Genomic DNA, 19,889 nt, shown 5'->3' with positions numbered 1-19,889 from the left:
TATTTTCAGTATGATCGTCGGGCACTTTTGGAGCTCCGTACTTTTGCTGAAATTCCCACGGAGTTTTTGAACAGCGGCCAGCACTCTCCCCCACCGGTCCTATCTGAGATTCCTGCGTTCCTTCTGCGTGACCCTGGCCTTTCTCCATGGAGGAAACGTCGCAGACGTCGTGGGAAGCGTGCAGGGATTTTGGTGAAACTGAGGCAAAGTGTGGATTATTCTTTCAGGACTCGCTCTGGATCTGATCATCTCCTCTCTGACCCGTGGTGCTCCCGGGGCACGGCTGCTGGCCAGCTGCCCGCGCGCTCAGTCCATGGAAACACCTGGAGTTGTTTACCTGTGCGCCGCACCAGCAGACCAGGAGGAGCTGTTCTTCATAACCTGCGCCCGCTGGCACGCGCGTCTCCATCCACGGCTGTGCCTGTGTCGGACAATATCAAGATGTGTTTAATCAACGCAAGGTCTGTTTCCAACAAGACGTTTATCCTCAATGACTTTTTTAAAGATGAGGAGTTGGATTTTCTGTTCGTCACAGAATCTTGGATTTCTGATGGTGAGTCCAGCGCCTTGGTGGAACTACTTCCTCCGGACTGTGTATGTTTCAATGCCCCGCGGCCATCAGGTCGGCGCGGGGGGGGGGTTATTAACAGTTTTTAAAGCAAACTTTGCGTGTAAACAGTTGTCCATCCCGGTGTCACGCGCCAGCTTCGAGCTGAGCGCCTTTGAACTTGGACACTCTCCTCCGGTCCTGTGTGCGCTCATCTACCGCCCACCTTGTTCTAAGGACTTCATAAATGAATTCTCTGACTTTTTGGCTGATATCACACAAAGATACACTCACTGTTTGCTTATTGGTGACTTTAATTTGCATGTGTGTTGTCAGGAGAAGCCCTTAGTGAAGGACTTTCTGGATTTATTGGACTCTTTTGGCTTAGCTCAGCAGGTGAGCGGCCCCACCCAAGAACATGGTCACACGCTGGACCTCGTTTTAACACGCAATGTCTCTGTTTCTAATTTGAAAATCGGCGACAATGTTTTTTCAGATCACATGCCTGTATTGTTTGACTTCACCCCCCCTTGTCCTACTGCTAAGACGCGCGTTCCTGCACGTACGCGTTCCATTAACCATTTCACTGCTGCTCGTTTTAATGAAGGTTTTAATTCTGAGAGGATCGAACAGCTCTCGGTGTCTCTTACCACTGAGGAGCTAACCTCTCAGTTCAACTCTGCCTGTTTAAATGTTCTGGACCGTGTTGCTCCCCTTAAGACCAGAAAAACTAAACTTAAATCAGAGCCTTGGCTGAATGACGTCACGCGAGCCGTTAGGCGGCAGTGTCGCAAAGCTGAACGAAAGTGGAGGAAGGACAGGCTCCAGGTGTCTTTTCAAATGTTAAGGGAGAGTTGGCGTTACTATCAGAAAACCGTTAAAGCTGCCAAATGTAAATTCTTCTCTGATTTAATTGTCTCCAACTCCCACAACCCCCGAGTTCTTTTCTCCACCCTGAACTCAGTTCTACACCTCAGTGAGCCTTCACCTCTGGAAGCCTCAACTGAGCTGTGTGAGAACTTCCTCCATTTCTTTTTAGAAAAATTGGCAAACACCCGGGCACTCATTTCTCCACCAGCTCATGATCTGTCCATCCCATCTCAGTGTGTGGCTGTGTTTGACCACTTTGAGCCCATCTCTCTGTCCTCTCTGGAGCAGGTAATGTGCAGCATGAAACCATCTGGTTCCCCCTTTGATGTGGTCCCCCCTCGACTGCTAAAGGAAGTTTTTCCTACCCTGGGTCCTTTTATCCTCGCTATTCTGAATAGCAGTTTATCTTCAGGTGTGGTGCCAAAGACTTTTAAACATGCTGCTGTCCAGCCCCTCCTGAAAAAACCTAACCTTGACCCCTCAGTCATGTCCAACTTCCGGCCTGTCTCCAGACTCCCATTCACCTCTAAACTACTGGAAAAAATTGTGGAGTCTCAGTTGAAACAGTTTTTGGGGGATCACGCTATCCTTGAGTTATTCCAATCTGGCTTCAAATCTCTCCATAGCACTGAAACTGCTCTACTGAAGGTTTTTAATGACATTTTCATATCCACAGACGCAGGTGATTCTGTGCTGCTTGTCCTATTGGACCTTACATCTGCTTTTGACACCATCGACCACAATATCCTCATTTCTAGACTGGAGCAGTGGGTGGGCATCACAGGGTCAGCCCTTAAATGGTTTGGGTCCTACCTATCTGACAGAACCTTCTGTGTCAATATCAAAGATTTTAGTTCGGCATCGACCGCACTCCAGTGGGGGGTACCGCAGGGGTCCATCCTCGGTCCCCTTCTCTTTTCGTTATACCTGCTGCCACTAGGTGCTATCTTCCGCAAACATGACATACCCTTTCATTTCTATGCCGATGATTGCCAAATTTACTTCCCCCTGAGGCACAGAGGCACACGCTCTATTCAGCCTCTTCTTGACTGCCTGGCTGACATCCGGGACTGGATGGCTTTAAACTTCTTAAGCTTCAATGAGAAGAAGTCTGAAGTCATGCTGTTCCATCCCAGTGGCTCACTCATGAACCATGACATTGACCTTTTCTCTCTAGCCCCACTAGAGAAACAAAAGGTGACTAATCTGGGGGTGATAATGGACCCGTCCTTAAAACTCAACAGTCACGTAAACATGATGGTAAAATCCTGTTTTTTTCAGCTGAGACGGCTGTCTAAGCTGAAGCCTATACTCTCCAAAAAGAACCTCGAGACAGTGATCCACGCCTTCATAACATCTAGGCTTGATTACTGCAATTCACTTCTGTTTGGAATCAGTCAGTCCTCCATTGCTCGTCTACAACTGGTCCAAAATGCTGCAGCCCGATTTTTAACTGGTACAGGCTATAGAGAGCACATCACACCAGTTTTGGCCTCCCTGCACTGGCTACCCATTCACCTTCGGATCCATTTCAAAATTCTCATGTATGTTTTTAAATCACTGAACAGTTCCGCCCCATCCTATCTCACTGATCTTCTGCAGCCATATGTCCCACCGCGCTCTCTGAGGTCAGCAGACCAGATGCTTCTCTCAGTCCCAGAAACCCGTCGTAAGCTCAGAGGTGACAGGGCTTTCTCTGTTGCAGGTCCACGACTGTGGAATGAGTTGCCACTGAGTGTCCGGCAGGCTCCCACACTCTCAGTCTTTAAGTCTCGCTTGAAGACCCACTTCTATTCGCTTGCCTTTAACACGGTGTGATTTGTTTTGGTCCGGTCTGTTCTCTACTCTGTTGGCCATTTTAGTTAGCTTCTTCTGCTATTTGTATCTGTATTTCTATTTTATGTTTTCCTGTCTGCTGTGCATGTTTGATTCTTTTGTACAGCACTTTGGTTGGCCTTGTTGCTGTTTTAAGTGCTATATAAATAAATTGGTATGGTATGGTAATAAAAGTCGTGAATTAAAAAAGGGGCCAATCCTGAGATTTAGTTGGATGAATTTTAATCTGTTTTCATCCTTGCTGCTAGTATCTGGAACAATATTTCCTTTGATGTACTCCATCGCTTTTTTGGGGTCAACAAAAACCGTATCCTTTCATCCGTATGTGATATGGAGTCTCACTGGGAAAAGGAGGCCATATTTTACACCTGACTGTTTCCACAGGAGCTACTTCACCTCTGTGAATGCTGCTCATGATCTCATCACCTGTGGGGTGTAGTCAGCCGAGATGAACATGACTGACCCAACATTTTTCAGTCAGGTCATCTAGACAGTTTCTTTTTTTTGTGCTGTAACGTTTCACCTTCGATCCGGAAGGCTTCATCAGTCAAGGAAACACAACACAAAACTAATTCTTCCCCCAACAGCTTACTCCAAAGTGGAACAAACCAGTTATCTTGGTGCTAAGATGGTCTCTTTGTCACGCCCCTCCTCCATCACCGGCCCTTTTCCTTGTTGACAGTCTTGTCAAACTGGTTGAAAACATCAAAGTCCGTGCTCAATAATCCAGGTATACAATCCAATATTTTTCAGTCAGGTCATCTAGACAGTTTCTTTTTTTGTGCTGTACCGTTTCGCCTTCGATCCGGAAGGCTTTATCAGTCAAGGAAACGCACAACACAAAACTGATTCTTCCCCCAACAGCTTACTCCAAAGCGGAACAAACCAGTTATCTTGGTGCTAAGATGGTCTCTTTGTCACGCCCCTCCTCCATTGCTGGCCCTCTTCCTTGTTTACAGTCGTGTCAAACTGGTTGAAAACAACAAAGTCCATGCTCAATAATCCAGTTATACAATCCAACATTTTTCAGTCAGGTCATCTGGACTGGTTCTTTTTTTGTGCTGAAACGTTTCGCCTTTGATCCGGAAGGCTTCATCAGTCAAGGAAACACAACACAAAACTGATTCTTCCCCCAACAACTTACTCCAAAGTAGAACAAACCAGTTATTTTGGTGCTAAGATGGTCTTCTGGCTCGAAGTTGAAACGTTTCAGGACAAAAAAAGAAATGTCCAGATGACCTGAAAAATGTTGGATTGTATTACTGGCTTATTGAGCATGGACTTTGTTGTTTTCAACCAGTTTGACACGACTGTCAACAAGGAAGCGGGCTGGCAATGGAGGAGGGAAGTCTTGGAAACGGCCCAAAGGTAGTGAGAGTGCAGTTACAATTAAAGCTGCAAGCACCATTGAAGGCCCTCGCAGCAAAGCGCCGCTCCGGCCTTACGGCAACCGCAGAAGCTCCAGCTACTCTACCCAGTCGCCATCGCAAATGCTCAGGTGCCTATCCCCCACTCAATCACCAGGGTGCACATTTGCCAAATCTTCCACATCACCTGCGACCGTGGAAACTCCAGCAACTCCTCCCAGTCGCAATTGTGAACACTCTCATTCCATTCTTGCATATGCCCACCGGGTGCGCATATGCCGAATCTTCGAAATAACCTTCTGCCCATATCAGTATGAGTCCAGCTGCAAGCCTTACAAGTTTGTCCGAAATCTGACCTTCCAGACATGAGTTATTTTGACTTCCTGTTTTGTGGCAAATGTTTGACGAGCACGTCCTTTATGCTTTTCAACATGTCATTTCAATAATGTAGGGGACGCACTGGAGTCAAATGTTAAAGAGCAATACCACTGTGTATACAAATGCTCACAGATGTCTCACAAAAAATCTGGTGCAGATCGGATGATGTATCATTGAGATATAACTGACGGAATAATGTAGGGGGCGCAGTGGAATGAATTGTTAAACAACAATACAATGTGTGTAGAAGCGCTCACTGCTGATGCACAATAAATATTTTGCATATCGAATGATGTATCACTGAAATATAACTGTTGGAATAATCTAGGGGCGCACTGGAGTCAATTTTAAAGAACAATACCAAGTGCTCACTGATGACGCAAATTAAATGTGGCGCATATCGGATGGTGTATCCATGAGATACAACCATTAGAAAAATCTAGGGGGAGCACATGAGTGAAATGTTCAACACCAATGCCATTGTGTGTAGAAGTGCTTGCTGATCACGCACCAAAAATCAGGTTCAAATCGGATGATATATCACTGAGATATAACTGTTGGAATAATCTAGAGGGCACACTGGAGTCAATTGTTAAACCACAAAACCAATGTGTGTTGAAGTTCTCACTGATGACACACAATAAATCTGGTACAGATCGGATGATGTGTCACTGATAAGTAATAAGTTGAATAATTATTGGGCACACTTTAGTCAAATGTTTAACAACAATAACAATGTGTGTAGAAATGCACACAGATGACGCACCAAAAATCTTGTGCAGATCGTTTGATGTATCACTGAGCTATAACTGTAGGAATAATGTAGGGGCGCTGTGGAGGCTATTGGCCACTTATCATGGATTCCTGTTCAAGGAGTGGATAATGATCGATCACACTGATTTTGGTGCACCTCGGCTCAAATCTGTGGAATTTAGAGCCAAACGTATGGCGACAGCATTACGTCTTACTTCGCCACGCCGCGCCACCCACATGCTCCACCCAAAACTGTATGAGTTGGAAAGCAAGTTACACCAACATGTCTTCGGTCACTGGACAGTCTATCATGCTGATTATGTCACAGGGGTCAGATAGGGACCATTCAACGTAAAACTTTACACTTCCTGTTGTCAGGGGCGTGGCTTAAGTGATGTCATGATTTGACCATTCAGTCTTGCAAGGGACCAGATGTGGATCAATCACTGAAGGTTTGATGTCTCAGACAGTTTTTGTGTAGGAGCTATTAGCATTTTGTTTTTCATGGCGAGATGTCAAACTTTGAGGTCTGGCCCGCCCCTTTAGCATGCTCCGAAATGCAACTTTTAGATAACTTTTCGTCCCCCATGCCTTTTGACCAAAATGACCAAGTTTGAAACCGATTGCGCGAAATCCCTAGGAGGAGTTCGTTGAAATGCGGAGGGTGTAAACCACCAAAAAGGTGTGAAAATTGGGATGACATTCCAAAATGGCTGCCTTCTTGTTTATCATACAACGATGATGCCAGAGGATTTTCTGTGCATCTTGGGGGATTGGACAAGTGTACCAAATGTCATGCTTCTATGACAAACTAAGGTTAATACGGAGGGTATTTAAAAAATTTCCAGGTGGCGCTCTTGAGCCGTTTCTGTTGAGATTTTTGCGACACCCTTAAAATATGTAATTTTTCAGCAGTCCTGATGCGTCTGCCAAATTTGGTGAGTTTTGGGACATGTTAAGGCCCCCAAAAGGCCAATTCATTTGACGGAAAAATTGCTCGGGCCTAATGAACTGAGCGATTACAATAGGCCTTCACAGCGCTTCGCTGCTCGGGCCTAAAAATTATTTTTCCATGAGGCCTGACGGGAGCTAACCGAGACGCATACTACTCCATCAGCGCCATTTTCTCAATCCCAGACCTTCTACTTCTTCTACTAGAGAACCGGCATGTCCAGCTGAGACTCACGCTGTGGGGTACGTCATGGATTTGTGGGGAGTGTGGCAGTTGATGTGCCTCTCAGTTCTGTCTCAGGAGGATGCTGAAGACGTTTACATATTTGGAATTATGATAGCAGGGACTCTGCTTTTTGGCATCGGCGGGACTCTGTTTTATTTACCTTTGAAGAAGACATCGGCAGCAGTTTCGGCGATGGAAAAGCTTCCGAGTCAGTGTGAAGGTTTGGTCCATGCAGTAGGAACTTTAAATCATCTGGTTTACGAGCTTAACTGTAAGGTGGAGGCGATTTATGAGAATCACAGGCCACCTGCGGCTTCTGGGACTCGTCAGCGTGGTGGGTTCGACATTGAAGGAGACTCAAAGCATGGATCAGTGGAATGGAATCCCACAATTAGGCATTTTTGGAACCAGAATGCCCAGATGGACTCAAGGCTGGAAAAAAGTCATCTCTGCCTGAAGAAAAACAAGAATCCAACTTATCTAAATCTGACTCCCGATGGCCTCGGAGACGGACTGACTATCAAATTTCTCCTGGGTCATGAGTAACCAAGGACAAAAGCTTCATCTATCGTGTGCACGCACCCCCCCCCCCCCCCCCCCCCCCCCACACACACACCACCACCACCCCCCACCCCCGAGAACTTTGTGTGCAAGCTTATCAGAACTGCTGGGTGAAACAACATCTACAGAAACTGTGGCTGATCTGAAAAAACACTCATGGACAAATCTCAACACCTTGATGTCAAATGCAAATGTAATCATGTTTTAATTGTGCTTGCTGGTAGAATTTTTTTGATGTCTCAAATCGTGTCCTGATAGACGAGATGTGAAAGATCTTTTTTTGTAATACCACTATCTACCCTCATGTTTCTCCCCCTTTTCATATCTAAGATTATTATCTGATAAGGATAAGAAGGCCGCGCTTTCTATAGTTGCAGCTTCGTGCACTCCACCCATCTTTCGGACGACTGTATGTACATATTCGCGTTGTATCGCGGTGAAGGCCAATAAAGTTTATTCTGATTCTGATTCTACTTCTACCTTCAAACTCTGAAAATCTTTTCACCTCTGCTATATTCTTTGCCAACTCCTCCTTCAAAACAACCCCTATACTCCATTTCTTTTTCTATCCACACCATGGCAAAACAGTTTAAACCCTGCTCCAGTGCTGTGAGTCTTGCTGTCCTTCCAATTATAAAACATCTGCCTTCCTTCTATGCATCATGTCAGCCTGCTCTCTACCTTTGACTGTCGTTGTCCCCACATTTAGAGTTGTAAAACTCAGTCCTACATTCTTGACTTTCCTCTTCTCCCCCTGTCTCCTGATGTTTCCCTCCTCATGGTCTTCAACTAACAGTAGCACAATGTCCGCCAGCACCGTTTGTCAACAGCACCAGTAGTGGTCGTTGTTATTCTGAGCCTTGACCGATCCAGTATGGTTTTGTTTTGATGAACTTGCATTATAGTTTTGGCCAAAAAAAAGTGTTTTACGTCCAATGCTCTTCCTGACACAACCCTCACCATTTACCCGGGCTTGGGGCCGACACAAGAGATACACTGGCTTGTGCTCCCTAGTTGCTGGTTTTTCGTTGTACTTTTTTTTTTTTTTACTAGATGTTATATTTTTACTTCTGTATCTGTTTTAGTTATTTTATTCATACTTTCAGTCTGTGTAATTTAATGTTTGGCTGTTTGTTTCGTACATGCTCTCCTCCTGTTTTGTCCTTTTTTTTGGTTTAGTTTTTTTCATTTGCTTAGTTTCTTCCTGTTGGCCAGATCATTTTTTTAAATGAGAACTTGTGCTGAATTGACCAACCTGGTTAAATGGTCTTATTATTATTTTGTAGAAATTTGCTTTCACTCTGTCATTTATCCATCCATCCATCCATCCATTTTCTTCCGCTTATCCAGGGTCGAGTCGCGGGGGTAGCAGCCTAAGTAGAGAGGCCCAGACTTCCCTCTCCCCAGCCACTTGGGCCAGCTCTTCCGGGGAAATACCGAGGCGTTCCCAGGCCAACCGAGAAACATAGTCCCTCCAGCATGTCCTGGGTCTTCCTCTGGGCCTCCTTCTGGTGGGACGTGTCCGGAACACCTCACCAGGGAGGCGTCGAGAAGGCATCCTAAACAGATGCCCAAGCCACCTCAACTGGCTCCTCTCGACATGGAAAAGCAGCAGCTCTACTCTGAGTCTCTCCCGGATGAGCGAGCTTCTCACCCTATCTCTAAGGGAGAGCCCAGACACCCTGCGGAGAAAACTAATTTCGGCCGCTTGTATCCGAGATCTCATTCTTTCGGTCACAACCCAAAGCTCGTGACCATAGATGAGGGTAGGAACGTAGATCGATCGGTAAATTGAGAGCCTTCCCTTTTGACTCAGCTCTCTCTTCACCACGACAGACCTGTACAGCGCCTGCTTCACTGCTGACGCTGCACCTATCCGCCTATCGATCTCGCGCTCCATTTTTCCCTCATTCGTGAACAAGACCCCAAGATAGTTAAACTCCTCCACTTAGGATAGGACCTCATCCCTGACCCGGAGAGGGCACTCTACCCTTTTCCGGCTCAAGACCATGGCCTCGGATTTGGAGGAACTGATCTTCATCCCGGCCGCGTCACATTTGGCTGCGAACCGCTCCAGCGAAAGCTGTAGATCATGATCTGATGAAGCCAATAAGACCACATCATCTGCAAAAAGCAGAGACGCAATCCTAAGGCCACCAAAACAGATCCCCTCAACACCTTGGCTGCGCTTAGAAATTCTGTCCACAAAAGTTATGAACAGAATCGGTGACAAAGGGCAACCTTGGCGGAGTCCAACTCTCACCGGGAAAAAGTCCGACTTACTGCCGGCGATGCGGACCAGGCTCTGACACCAGTCATACAGGGACCTAACAGCCCGTATCAAAGGGCCCGGTACCCCATACTCCCAGAGTACCCCCCACAGGGTTCCCCGAGGGACGCGGTCGAACGCCTTCTCCAAGTCCACAAAGCACATGTAGACCGGTTGGGCAAACTCCCACACACCCTCCAGGACCCTGCTGAGAGTGTAGAGCTGGTCCAGTGTTCCACGGCCAGAACGAAAACCACACTGCTCCTCCTGAATCCGAGGTTCGACTATCTGACGGACCCTCCTCTCCAAAACCCCTGAGTAGACCTTACCAGGGAGGCTTATGAGCGTGATTCCCCTGTAGTTGGAACACACTCTACGGTCCCCCTTTTTGAATAGGGGGACCACCACCCCGGTCTGCCAATCCAGGGGAACTTCCCCCGATATCCACGCGATATTGCAGAGTCGCGTAAGCCAACACAACCCTACAACATCCAGAGCCTGTCATTTAAATTTTTTGTTTTTTTCAAAAGCCCAGTTTAAGTAACCACTAACTAAATTGGCAATGAACCTTATGAACTAAAATATAAAGTGTAAAGATTATTAATAAGTGTAATGAGAACACAGAAATAAATTGTACCATTAATATCAATATCACTACTACTAATGATAAAAATAGTGGTAAAAAAGTATGAACACAATTTAATTAAGTTCAATTCGGGTGGTTTCTGTAGTGCCAAGTCACAACAGAAATTGTCTCAGGGCACAGAACAGAAACATTCACATACATTATAAAAGCCAATTAAAGCTGCAAGCAGCATTGAAGGCCCTCACAGAAAACCGCCGCTCCAACCATACCACGACCGCGGGAGCTTCAGCCACTCCACTCAGTCGCCATCACGAACGCTCTCGTGCCTATCCCGCACACATTCACCACGAGGTGCATTTCCTGAATCTTTGACTTCGCCTTCCATCCATGTCAGTACTAGTCCATCTCCAGGTCTTACAAGTATACGTGAAATACAACCTTCCAGACAGGAGTAATTGTGACTTCCTGTTTTGGTGCGAATGTTTGACGAGCACATCCTTTATGCTTTTCAACATGTCGTGATGTAATCAACAGTTATAGTTTCAGTTATATCTTACACAGGGCTAAACTGGAAGTGTACCCAATAATCAACAGTTTCTTCTCTGAGTGGGTGGGGCTTAAGTTATGTCATGAATCAACAATACTAATGTGTGTCAAAGTGCTCACCGATGAAGCAAAAAAATCAGGTACAGATAAGATGATGTGTCACTGAAATATAACTGTTGGAATAATCTTGGGGCGCACTCGAGTCAAAAGTTAAACAACAATACCAATGTGTCTAGAAATGCTCCCTGATCATGCAGAAAAATCTGGTACATATTGGATGATATTTCACTGAGATATAACTCTTAGAATAATCTAGGGGGCGCACTTGAGTCATATGTTAAACCACAATATCAATGTGTCTAGACGTGGTCACTGATTATGTACATGAAATCTGGTTCAAATTGGATGATATTTCACTGAGATATAACTGTTGGGATAATCTAGGGGGCGGACTGGAGTCAAAAGTTAAACAACAATACCAGTGTGTCTAGAAGTGCTCACTAATGACGTACCCAAAATCTGGCTTAGATAGGATGATATATCACTGAGATATAATTGATTAAATAATCTAGGGGGCACACTTGAGTCATATGTTAAACCACAACATCAATGTGTCTACACGTGCTCACTGATTTTGCATTAAAAATCTGTTTCCGATCGGATGATGTATCACTGAGATATAACTGTTGGAATATTGTAGGGAGCGTACTTGAGTCAAATGTTAGACAAAACCAATGTGTCTATAAGTGCTCACTGATCACGCATAATAAATCTGGTACATATTGGATGATATTTCACTGAGATATAACTGTTAGAATAATCTAGGGGGCACACTGGAGTCAAAAGTTAAAAAACAATACCAATGTGTCTATAAGTGTTCACTAATGACACACCCAAAATCTGGTTCAGATCAGATGATATATCACTTAGATATAACCTTTGGAATAATCTAGGGGACGCACTTGAGTAAAATGTTAAATAACAACACAAATGTATATAGAAGTGCTCGCTGATCATGCACAAAAAATCTGATGCAGATCGGATAATATATCATTGAGATATAACAGTTTGAATAATTTAAGGGGCGCACTTGAGTCAAATGTTAAACAACAATACCAGTGTGTTTAGAAATGCTCACAGATGACACACAAAAAATCTGGTGCGGATAGGATGATGTATCATTGAGATATAACTGTTGGAATAATCTAGGGGGCTCACTAGAGTTATATGTTAAACCACACTATCATTGTGTCTAAAAGTCGTCACTGGTGGCACAATAAATCTGGTGCAGATTGGATGTTGTATCACTGAGCTATAACTGTAGGAATAATGTAGGTGGCGCTGTGGAGGCTATTGGCCACTTATCATGGATACCTGTTCAATGGGCGGATAATGATCAATCATTGTGATTTTGGTGTACCTCGGCTGAAATCTGTGCAATTTAGAGCCGAACGTATTGCAACAGCATCACTTCTTAATTCGCCACGTCCACATCCTCAAGCAAAATCGGTTTGCGCTTTAAATCAAGTCAGACCATATTATCTGTCTTCTAACACAGGATCATCCTGATTAGGTCAATGGTGTCAAAGAGGGAACATTCCAAGTAAAAAAAAAGAGACTTTCTATTCCGAGGGTGCGGGGCTTTGATGACATCAAAATATGACCACAGTGGATCGTCGGGCATCCAACAGGGATGAGTAATGCCAAGTTTTGTGCATTTCGGTCTTTCAGTGTGATAGTTATAGTGTTTGGAAATTTATGGTGTGAAGTGAAACTTTGAGGCCTGGCCACGCCCCTTTAACATATATGAAAACACAAGCTTTAGATAAATTTTACTCTCCAATGTCTTAAGGGCATATCAACCAAGTTTGAAGGTAATCCTTCAAAATTCCTAAGAGGAGTTCATTAAAATTCACAATTAGAAACGCCCAAAAATGACACTTTGACCCAAAATGGCAGACTTCCTGTTGGTTTTGGACCAGGTCTCCAAGAGACTTTTTCATAGGTCCTGAGAAGATAGTTGATACAGTTGTTTAACAAGTTTTAGAATTATTGGTCAAAAAAATGGCTTGGGGCTTAGGTTTTAAAATATTGTAGGGGGCGGGCGCTGTTGAGGCTATTGGCCACTTATCATGGCTTCCTGTTCAAGGGTCAAAGCAGATGGCCGCTTGTCCTGAGCCTGGTTCTGCTGGAGGTTTCTTCATTTTAAAAGGAAGTTTTTCCTTTCCAGTGTTGCCACTGTGCTTGCTCAGGATGGGAGACTGAAACGAAGCCAAGATTCAACTTGTCTGCTGGATTCCTTAGATAGAGAACTTTACTAATTGGCTTTTATGTATGTGAATGTTTCTGTAAAGTGCCCTGAGACAACTTTGTTGTGATTTGGCGCTATATAAATAAACTGAATTGAATTGAATTGAAGGGGTGGATAATGATCGATCATACTGATTTTGGTGCACCTTGGTTCAAAACTGTGGAATTTAGAGCCAAACGTATGACGACAGCGGTACGTCTTACTTCGCCACGCCCCACCGCCCACATGCACCCCCCCAAAACTGTCAGTGTTGGAAAGTAAGTTACACCAACCCGTCTTCAGTCACTGCACACACTATCATGCTGATCAGGTAACAGGGGTCAGATAGGGATCATTCAACGTAAAACTTTATACTTCCTATTGTCAGGGGGCGTGGCTTAAGTGATGTCATGATTTGACCATTCAGTCTTGCAGGAGACCAAATGTGGATTAATCACTGAAGGTTTGATGTCTCAGACTGTTTTTGTGTAGGAGCTATTAGCGTTTTGTTATTCATGGTAAGATGTCAAACTTTGAGGTCTGGCCCCGCCCCTTCAGTATGCCCCTTCAGCATGCTCCAAAATGAACCGTTTAGATAACTTTGCGTCCCCCATGCCTTTTGACCAAAATGGCCAAGTTTGAAACCGATTGAGCAAAATCCCTAGAAGGAGTTTGTTCAAATGTATAAGCTGTAAACCGCCAAGAAGGTGTGAAAATTGGGCTGGCATTCCAAAATGGCCACCTTCCTGTTTATCGTACAATGTTGGTGCCAGAGGGTTTTCTGTGCATCTTGAGGAATTGGATAAGCGTACCCAATTTCATGTTTCTATGACAAACTAAGGTTAATGCGGAGGGTATTTTGAAAATTTCTAGGTTGCTCTCTTGAACCGTTTCTGTTTCGATTTTTGCCACACCCTTAAAATACGTAATTTTTCACCACTCCTGCATCCGCCAAATCTGGTGACTTTTGGGATATGTTAAGGCCCCCAAAATGCCAATTCATTTGGCAGAAAAAATTGCTGCTCTGGCTTGAACAGAGCAATTACAATAGGCCTTCGCAGCACTTCGCTGTTCGGGCCTAACTAATGTAACAAGCAATAGGTCGAAGTCTTTCATCACTTAGGGATTAGGAAAGTGACTGTTGTTTTTGAGATGAGGAGTTGCAAGTAAACAATGTGTTTGGTGCAATATATTCAAGTGGGTGGGAGTTACAGAGTGGGGAAGAACATATGGATTTCTTTTATTTATTGCTTGTCCAAAGCAGTGAAGAGTGATTAATCCTGGCAATTTATCCCTCACTCACTTGCTTCCTTATTTTTCAAGCTATCTAGCTCAAATGTTTAACATATACTGTATATTGGATTTTGACGTAGCAACTCATTTTTCCAAAGGAACCTTTCTTACACGTAGCTATAGCCACACACCAAAATGGAATATGAGACATCAACATACTGCTTGTTAGGCCCAAGCAGCGAAGCGCTGCGAAGGCCTATTGTAATTGCACAGTTCATTAGACCGAAGCAATTTTTCAGTCAAATGAATTGGCCTTTTGGGGGCCTTAACATATCCCAAAACTCGCCAAATTTGGCAGACGCATCAGGACTGCTGAAAGATTACGTATTTTAAGGGTGTCGCAAAAATAGGAAGAAAAACGGATCAAGAGCACAACCTAGGAAATTTTCAAAATACCCTCCGCATTAACCTTAGATTGTCATAGAAGCATGAAATTTGGTACACTTGTCCAATTCCCCAAGATGCACAGAAAACCCAACGTTGTATGATAAACAGGAAGGCAGCCATTTTGGAATGCTGTCCTAAATTTCACATCTTTTTGGCAGTTTACAGCCTCGGCATTTGAACGAACTCCTCCTAGGGATTTCGCTCAATCGGTTTCAAACTTGGCCATTTTGGTCAAAAGGCATGGAGGACGCAAAGTTATCTAAACTGTGCATTTTGGAGCATGCTGAAGGGGCGGGGCCAGAACTCAACGTTTGACAACTCGCCATGAAAAACGAAATGTTATTAGCTCCTACACAAAAACTATCTGAGACATCAAACCTTCAGTGATTGATCCACATCCAGTCCCCTCCAAGACTAAGTGGTCAAATCATGACATTACTTAAGCCACACCCCCCAGAGAACAGGAAGTGTAGTTTTACGTTGAATGGTCCCTATCTGGCCTCTGTGATCTAATCAGCATGACAGTATGTCCAGTGACCGAAGACATGTTGGTGTAACTTGCTTCCAACACTGACAGTTTTGTGTGGAGCATATGGGCGGCATGGCATGGCGAAGTAAGACGTAACGCCGTCGCCATACGTTTGGCTCTAAATTGCACAGATTTGAGCCAAGGTAGACCAAAATCAGTTTGATCGATCATTATCCACCCCTTGAACAGGAATCCACGATAAGTGGCCAATAGCCTCCACAGCGCCCCCTATAATATTTTAAAATTTAAGCCCCAAGCCAATTTATGACTGATAATTCTGAAACTCAGTGAACATCTTTATCTTATTGGGACCTTTGAAAAAATCTCTTGGAGCCATGGTCCACACTCAAAAGGAAGTCGGACATTTTGGGTCAAAGGGTCATTTTTGGGTGTTTCTAATTCCGAGTATTAATAAACTCCTCCTAGAGATTTGGAAGGATTGCCTTCAGGCTTGGTTAATATGCCCTTAAAACATTGGGGAGTAAAATTTTTCATAAGATTGCGTTTTCGTATATGTTAAAGGGCCAGGCCTCAAAGTTGTGCTCCATGCCGTTAATTTCCAAACGCTATAACTTTCACATTGAAAGACCGAAATGCACCAAACTTGGCATATCATCCCTTTTGGATGCCTGACGATCCTCTGTGGTCATATTTGGATGTCATCAAAGCCCCACCTACTAAGAACAGGACGTCTTTTTTTTTTTTCTTGGAATGCTCCCTCTTTGACACCCTTGACCTAATCAGGATGATCCTGTGTTAGAATACATATAAAAAGTTGGTCGCACTTGAGTTAAATTACAAACAGTTTTAGTTGGAGGATGTGGACGTGGCGGCGTGATGAATTCAAAAGTGACACAGTTGCAATACGTTTGGCTCTAAATTGCAAAGATTTGAGCCGAGGTGCACAAAAATCACTATGATCAATCATTATCCACCCCGTGAACAAGAATCCATAATAAGTGGCCAATAGCCTCCACAGCGCCCCCTACATTATTCCTACAGTTATAGCTCAGTGATACATCATCCGATCTGTACCTGATTTATTGTGCATCATCAGTGAGCATTTCTACACACAATGGTATTGTTTTTTTAACATTAGACTCCAGTGCAGCCCCTAGATTATTCCAACAGTTATATCTAGTTAATACATCATTCGATGTGCACCAGATTTTTTGTGCGTCATCAGTGAGCACTTCTATATACATTGGTAATCTTCTTTAACATTTGACTTGAGTGCGCCCCCTAGATTGTTCCAAAAGTTATATCTCAGTGATGCATCATCCGATCTGAACCAGATTTTTTTGCGTAATCAGTGAGCACTTGGATACATATTGGATACATATATGTTCTTTAACATTTGACACCAATGTGCCCCCTAGATTATTCCAACAGTTATATCTCAGTGAAATATCATCCAATATGTGCCAGATTTTTTGTGCGTGATCAGTGAACAATTGTAGCTACATTGGTATTGTTGTTTAACGTTTGACTCCAGTGCGCCCCTTAGATTATTCCAACAGTTATATCTCAGTGATACATCATCTTATCTGTACCTGATTTTTTTTTTTTTGCTTCATCAGTGAGCACTTCGACACACATTAGTATTGTTGATTCATGACATCACTTAAGCCCCACCCACTCAGAGAAGAAACTGTCAATTATTGGGTGACTCTTCTAGCTTAGCCCTGTGTAAGATATGACTGAAACTATAACTGTTGATTACATGTTGAAAAGCATAAAGGAAGTGCTCGTCAAACATTCGCAACAAAACAGGAAGTCACAATAACTCCTGTCTGGAATGTCGTATTTCACGTATACTTGTAAGACCTGGAGCTGGACTAGTACTGACATGGATGGAAAACCATGTCAAAGATTCAGGAAATGCGCCTCGTGGTGAACGCGTGCGGGATAGGCACGAGAGCGTTCACGATGGCGACTGAGTGGAGTGGCTGGAGCTCCCGCAGTCGCCGTATGGCCAGAGCGGCGCTTTGCTGCGAGGGCCTTCAATGCTGCTTGCAGCTTTAAATCTCTTTGAAATTTGCTTCTGCACTACTTTTAGCTAGCCATGGTGCTACTTTCAGATTTTAACTACCATTCGGCTTTTTTTAATGTTACCAACTCAGTTTCAGAATCCTCAACATACAAACCGGATTCCAAAAAAGTTGGGACACTAAACAAATTGTGAATGAAAACTGAATGCAATGATGTGGAGGTGCCAACATCTAATATTTTATTCAGAATAGAACACAAATCACAGATCAAAAGTTTAAACTGAGAGAATGTATCATTTTAAGGGAAAAATCTGTTGTTTCCAAATTTCATGGCGTCAACAAATCCCAAAAAAGTTGGGACAAGTCCATTTTTACCACTGTGTGGCATCCCCCCTTCTTCATACAACACTCAACAGACGTCTGGGGACAGAGGAGACCAGTTTCTCAAGTTTAGAAATAGGAATGCTCTCCCATTCATGTCTAATACAGGCCTCTAAATGTTCAATCGTCTTGGGCCTTCTTTGTCACACCTTCCTCTTTATGAAGCACCAAATGTTCTCTATAGGTGAAAGATCTGGACTGCAGGCTGGCCATTTCAGTACCCGGATCCTTCTCCTACGTAGCCATGATGTTGTGATTGCTGCACAATGTGATCTGGCATTATCGTGTTGAAAAATGCAGGGTCTTCCTTGAAAGAGATGACGTCTAGATGGGAGCATATGTTGTTCTAGAACCTGAACATAGTTCTCTGCATTAATGGTGCCTTTCCAGACATGCAAGCTGCCCATGCCACAAGCGCTCATGCAACCCCATACCATCAGTGATGCAGGCTTCTGAACGGAGTGTTGAGAACAACTTGGGCTATCCTTGTCCTCTCTGGTCCAGATGACATGGCATCCCAGTGTTCCATAAAGAACTTCAAATCGTGACTCATCTGACCACAGAACAGTCTTCCATTTTGCCACACTCCATTTTAAATGACCCCTGGCCCAGTGCAAACGTCTGAGCTTGTGGAACTTGCTTAGAAATGGCTTCCTCTTTGCACTGTAGAGTTTCAGCTGGCAACGGCGGATGGCACGGTGGATTGTGTTCACTGACAATGCTTTCTGGAAGTATTCCTGAGCCCATTCTGTTATTTCCTTGACAGTGGCATTCCTGTTTGAGGTGCAGTGACGTTTAAGGGCCCGGAGATCACGAGCATCCAGTAGAGTTTTACGGCCTTGACCCTTACGCACAGTGATTGTTCCAGATTTTCTGAATCTTTTGATGATGTTATGCACGGTTGATGATGATAACTTAAAAGTCTTTGCTATTTTACGCTGGGAACCACCATTCTGGTATTGCTGCACTATCTTTCTGCACAACAATGGTGGAATTGGTGATCCTCTTACCATCTTGGCTTCTGAGAGACACTGACACTCTGAGAAGCTCTTTTTATACCCAATCATGTTGTCCATTGACCTAATTGGTGTTAATTTGTCTTCCAGCTGTTAGTTATATGCTCAATTTCCTTTTTCCAGCCACTTATTGCTACTTGTCCCAACTTTTTTGGGATTTGTTGACACTGTGAAATTTTGAATCAACATATTTTTCCTTTAAAATGTTACATTTACTCAGATTAAACTTTTGATCTGTCATCTATGTTATATTACGAATAAAATATTGACATTTGCCATCTCCACATCATTGCATTCATTTTTATTCACAATTTGTTTAGTGTCCCAACATTTTTGGAATCCGGTTTGTACTTCAGAAGGTTTTTAGCAGGTTTTCAGCACTCAGCGTTCACACTAAAGTATTTTGAGTGATATTTTAGTGCTCCGTCGTCTCCTCAGGCATGAACTTTCTCTCTCACAGTTCTATTTTGTCTCCTGGTGTTTTTTTCTTCTCAGTGTCACTAAAGTCATATTTTTTTCTTTTTGTTGCTGCAGTCTGTGAGTGACGTCGGACTGGTCCACATTAACCCACATCCCACTTGGCCTCAAGGGTCCAAGAGCCTCCTGAGTCACCTCCCTCTGCACTCGCAGCCGCCCAGCAGAATTCCTAACTCCCTGATTTCCATCGGAGGGATTCATATGATCCAGCCCAGATCCACGCTCCCACTGTACAGCCTGGTGGGCCGCCAAACAGCACCTGGAGCTGACCCCTTTAATGGAAAGCTGACTGTGCCATACCAACAGAAATCACCCAAAGAGGCAGTGCTTCCCAACAGCTGCGCTTGTTCACAGAGTTCTGAAGCTTCAGGACAGGAAGGATAAGATATGTCCACTAGTAAGCAGTCATGAAGTCCAGGGCACTTACATGACATGGACCAGCACATTTACATAAAAAAAAAACCCAAATGCCAAAAAATTGTTTCCTTCCTCTCAGACTCACCTCTGATTGGACCGAGTTTAAAGGGACAGCGCAACAAAACTGAGGAGCAACGTGAACAACAAAAACAGAAAAATATAACAAGTGTGAGCACTTGAAAACCACTTCTGAATGACGTAAGCTTATAAATTATTTA

At 43.9% G+C, this 19,889-nt stretch overlaps 1 protein-coding gene across 1 annotated transcript in view; it reads left to right on the top strand.

The window, feature by feature from the left end:
* LOC119426062 (zinc finger protein 40-like) overlaps positions 1-19,716 on the top strand; it is a 35,252-nt gene extending 15,536 nt beyond the window's left edge. Inside the window, exon 3 of the mRNA XM_037693620.1 lies at positions 19,312-19,716. Coding sequence (XP_037549548.1) covers positions 19,312-19,638 — 327 coding nt within the window. The 3' untranslated portion in view covers positions 19,639-19,716. The remainder of the gene's footprint in view (positions 1-19,311) is intronic.
* The last annotated feature ends 173 nt before the right edge of the window (positions 19,717-19,889 follow it).

The sequence above is a fragment of the Nematolebias whitei genome, chromosome 19 (assembly GCF_014905685.2).
Source record: "Nematolebias whitei isolate Nwh7 chromosome 19, NemWhi1, whole genome shotgun sequence".
Classification (NCBI taxonomy): domain Eukaryota; kingdom Metazoa; phylum Chordata; class Actinopteri; order Cyprinodontiformes; family Rivulidae; genus Nematolebias; species Nematolebias whitei.
This window is presented reverse-complemented; position numbering and strand designations above follow the sequence as displayed.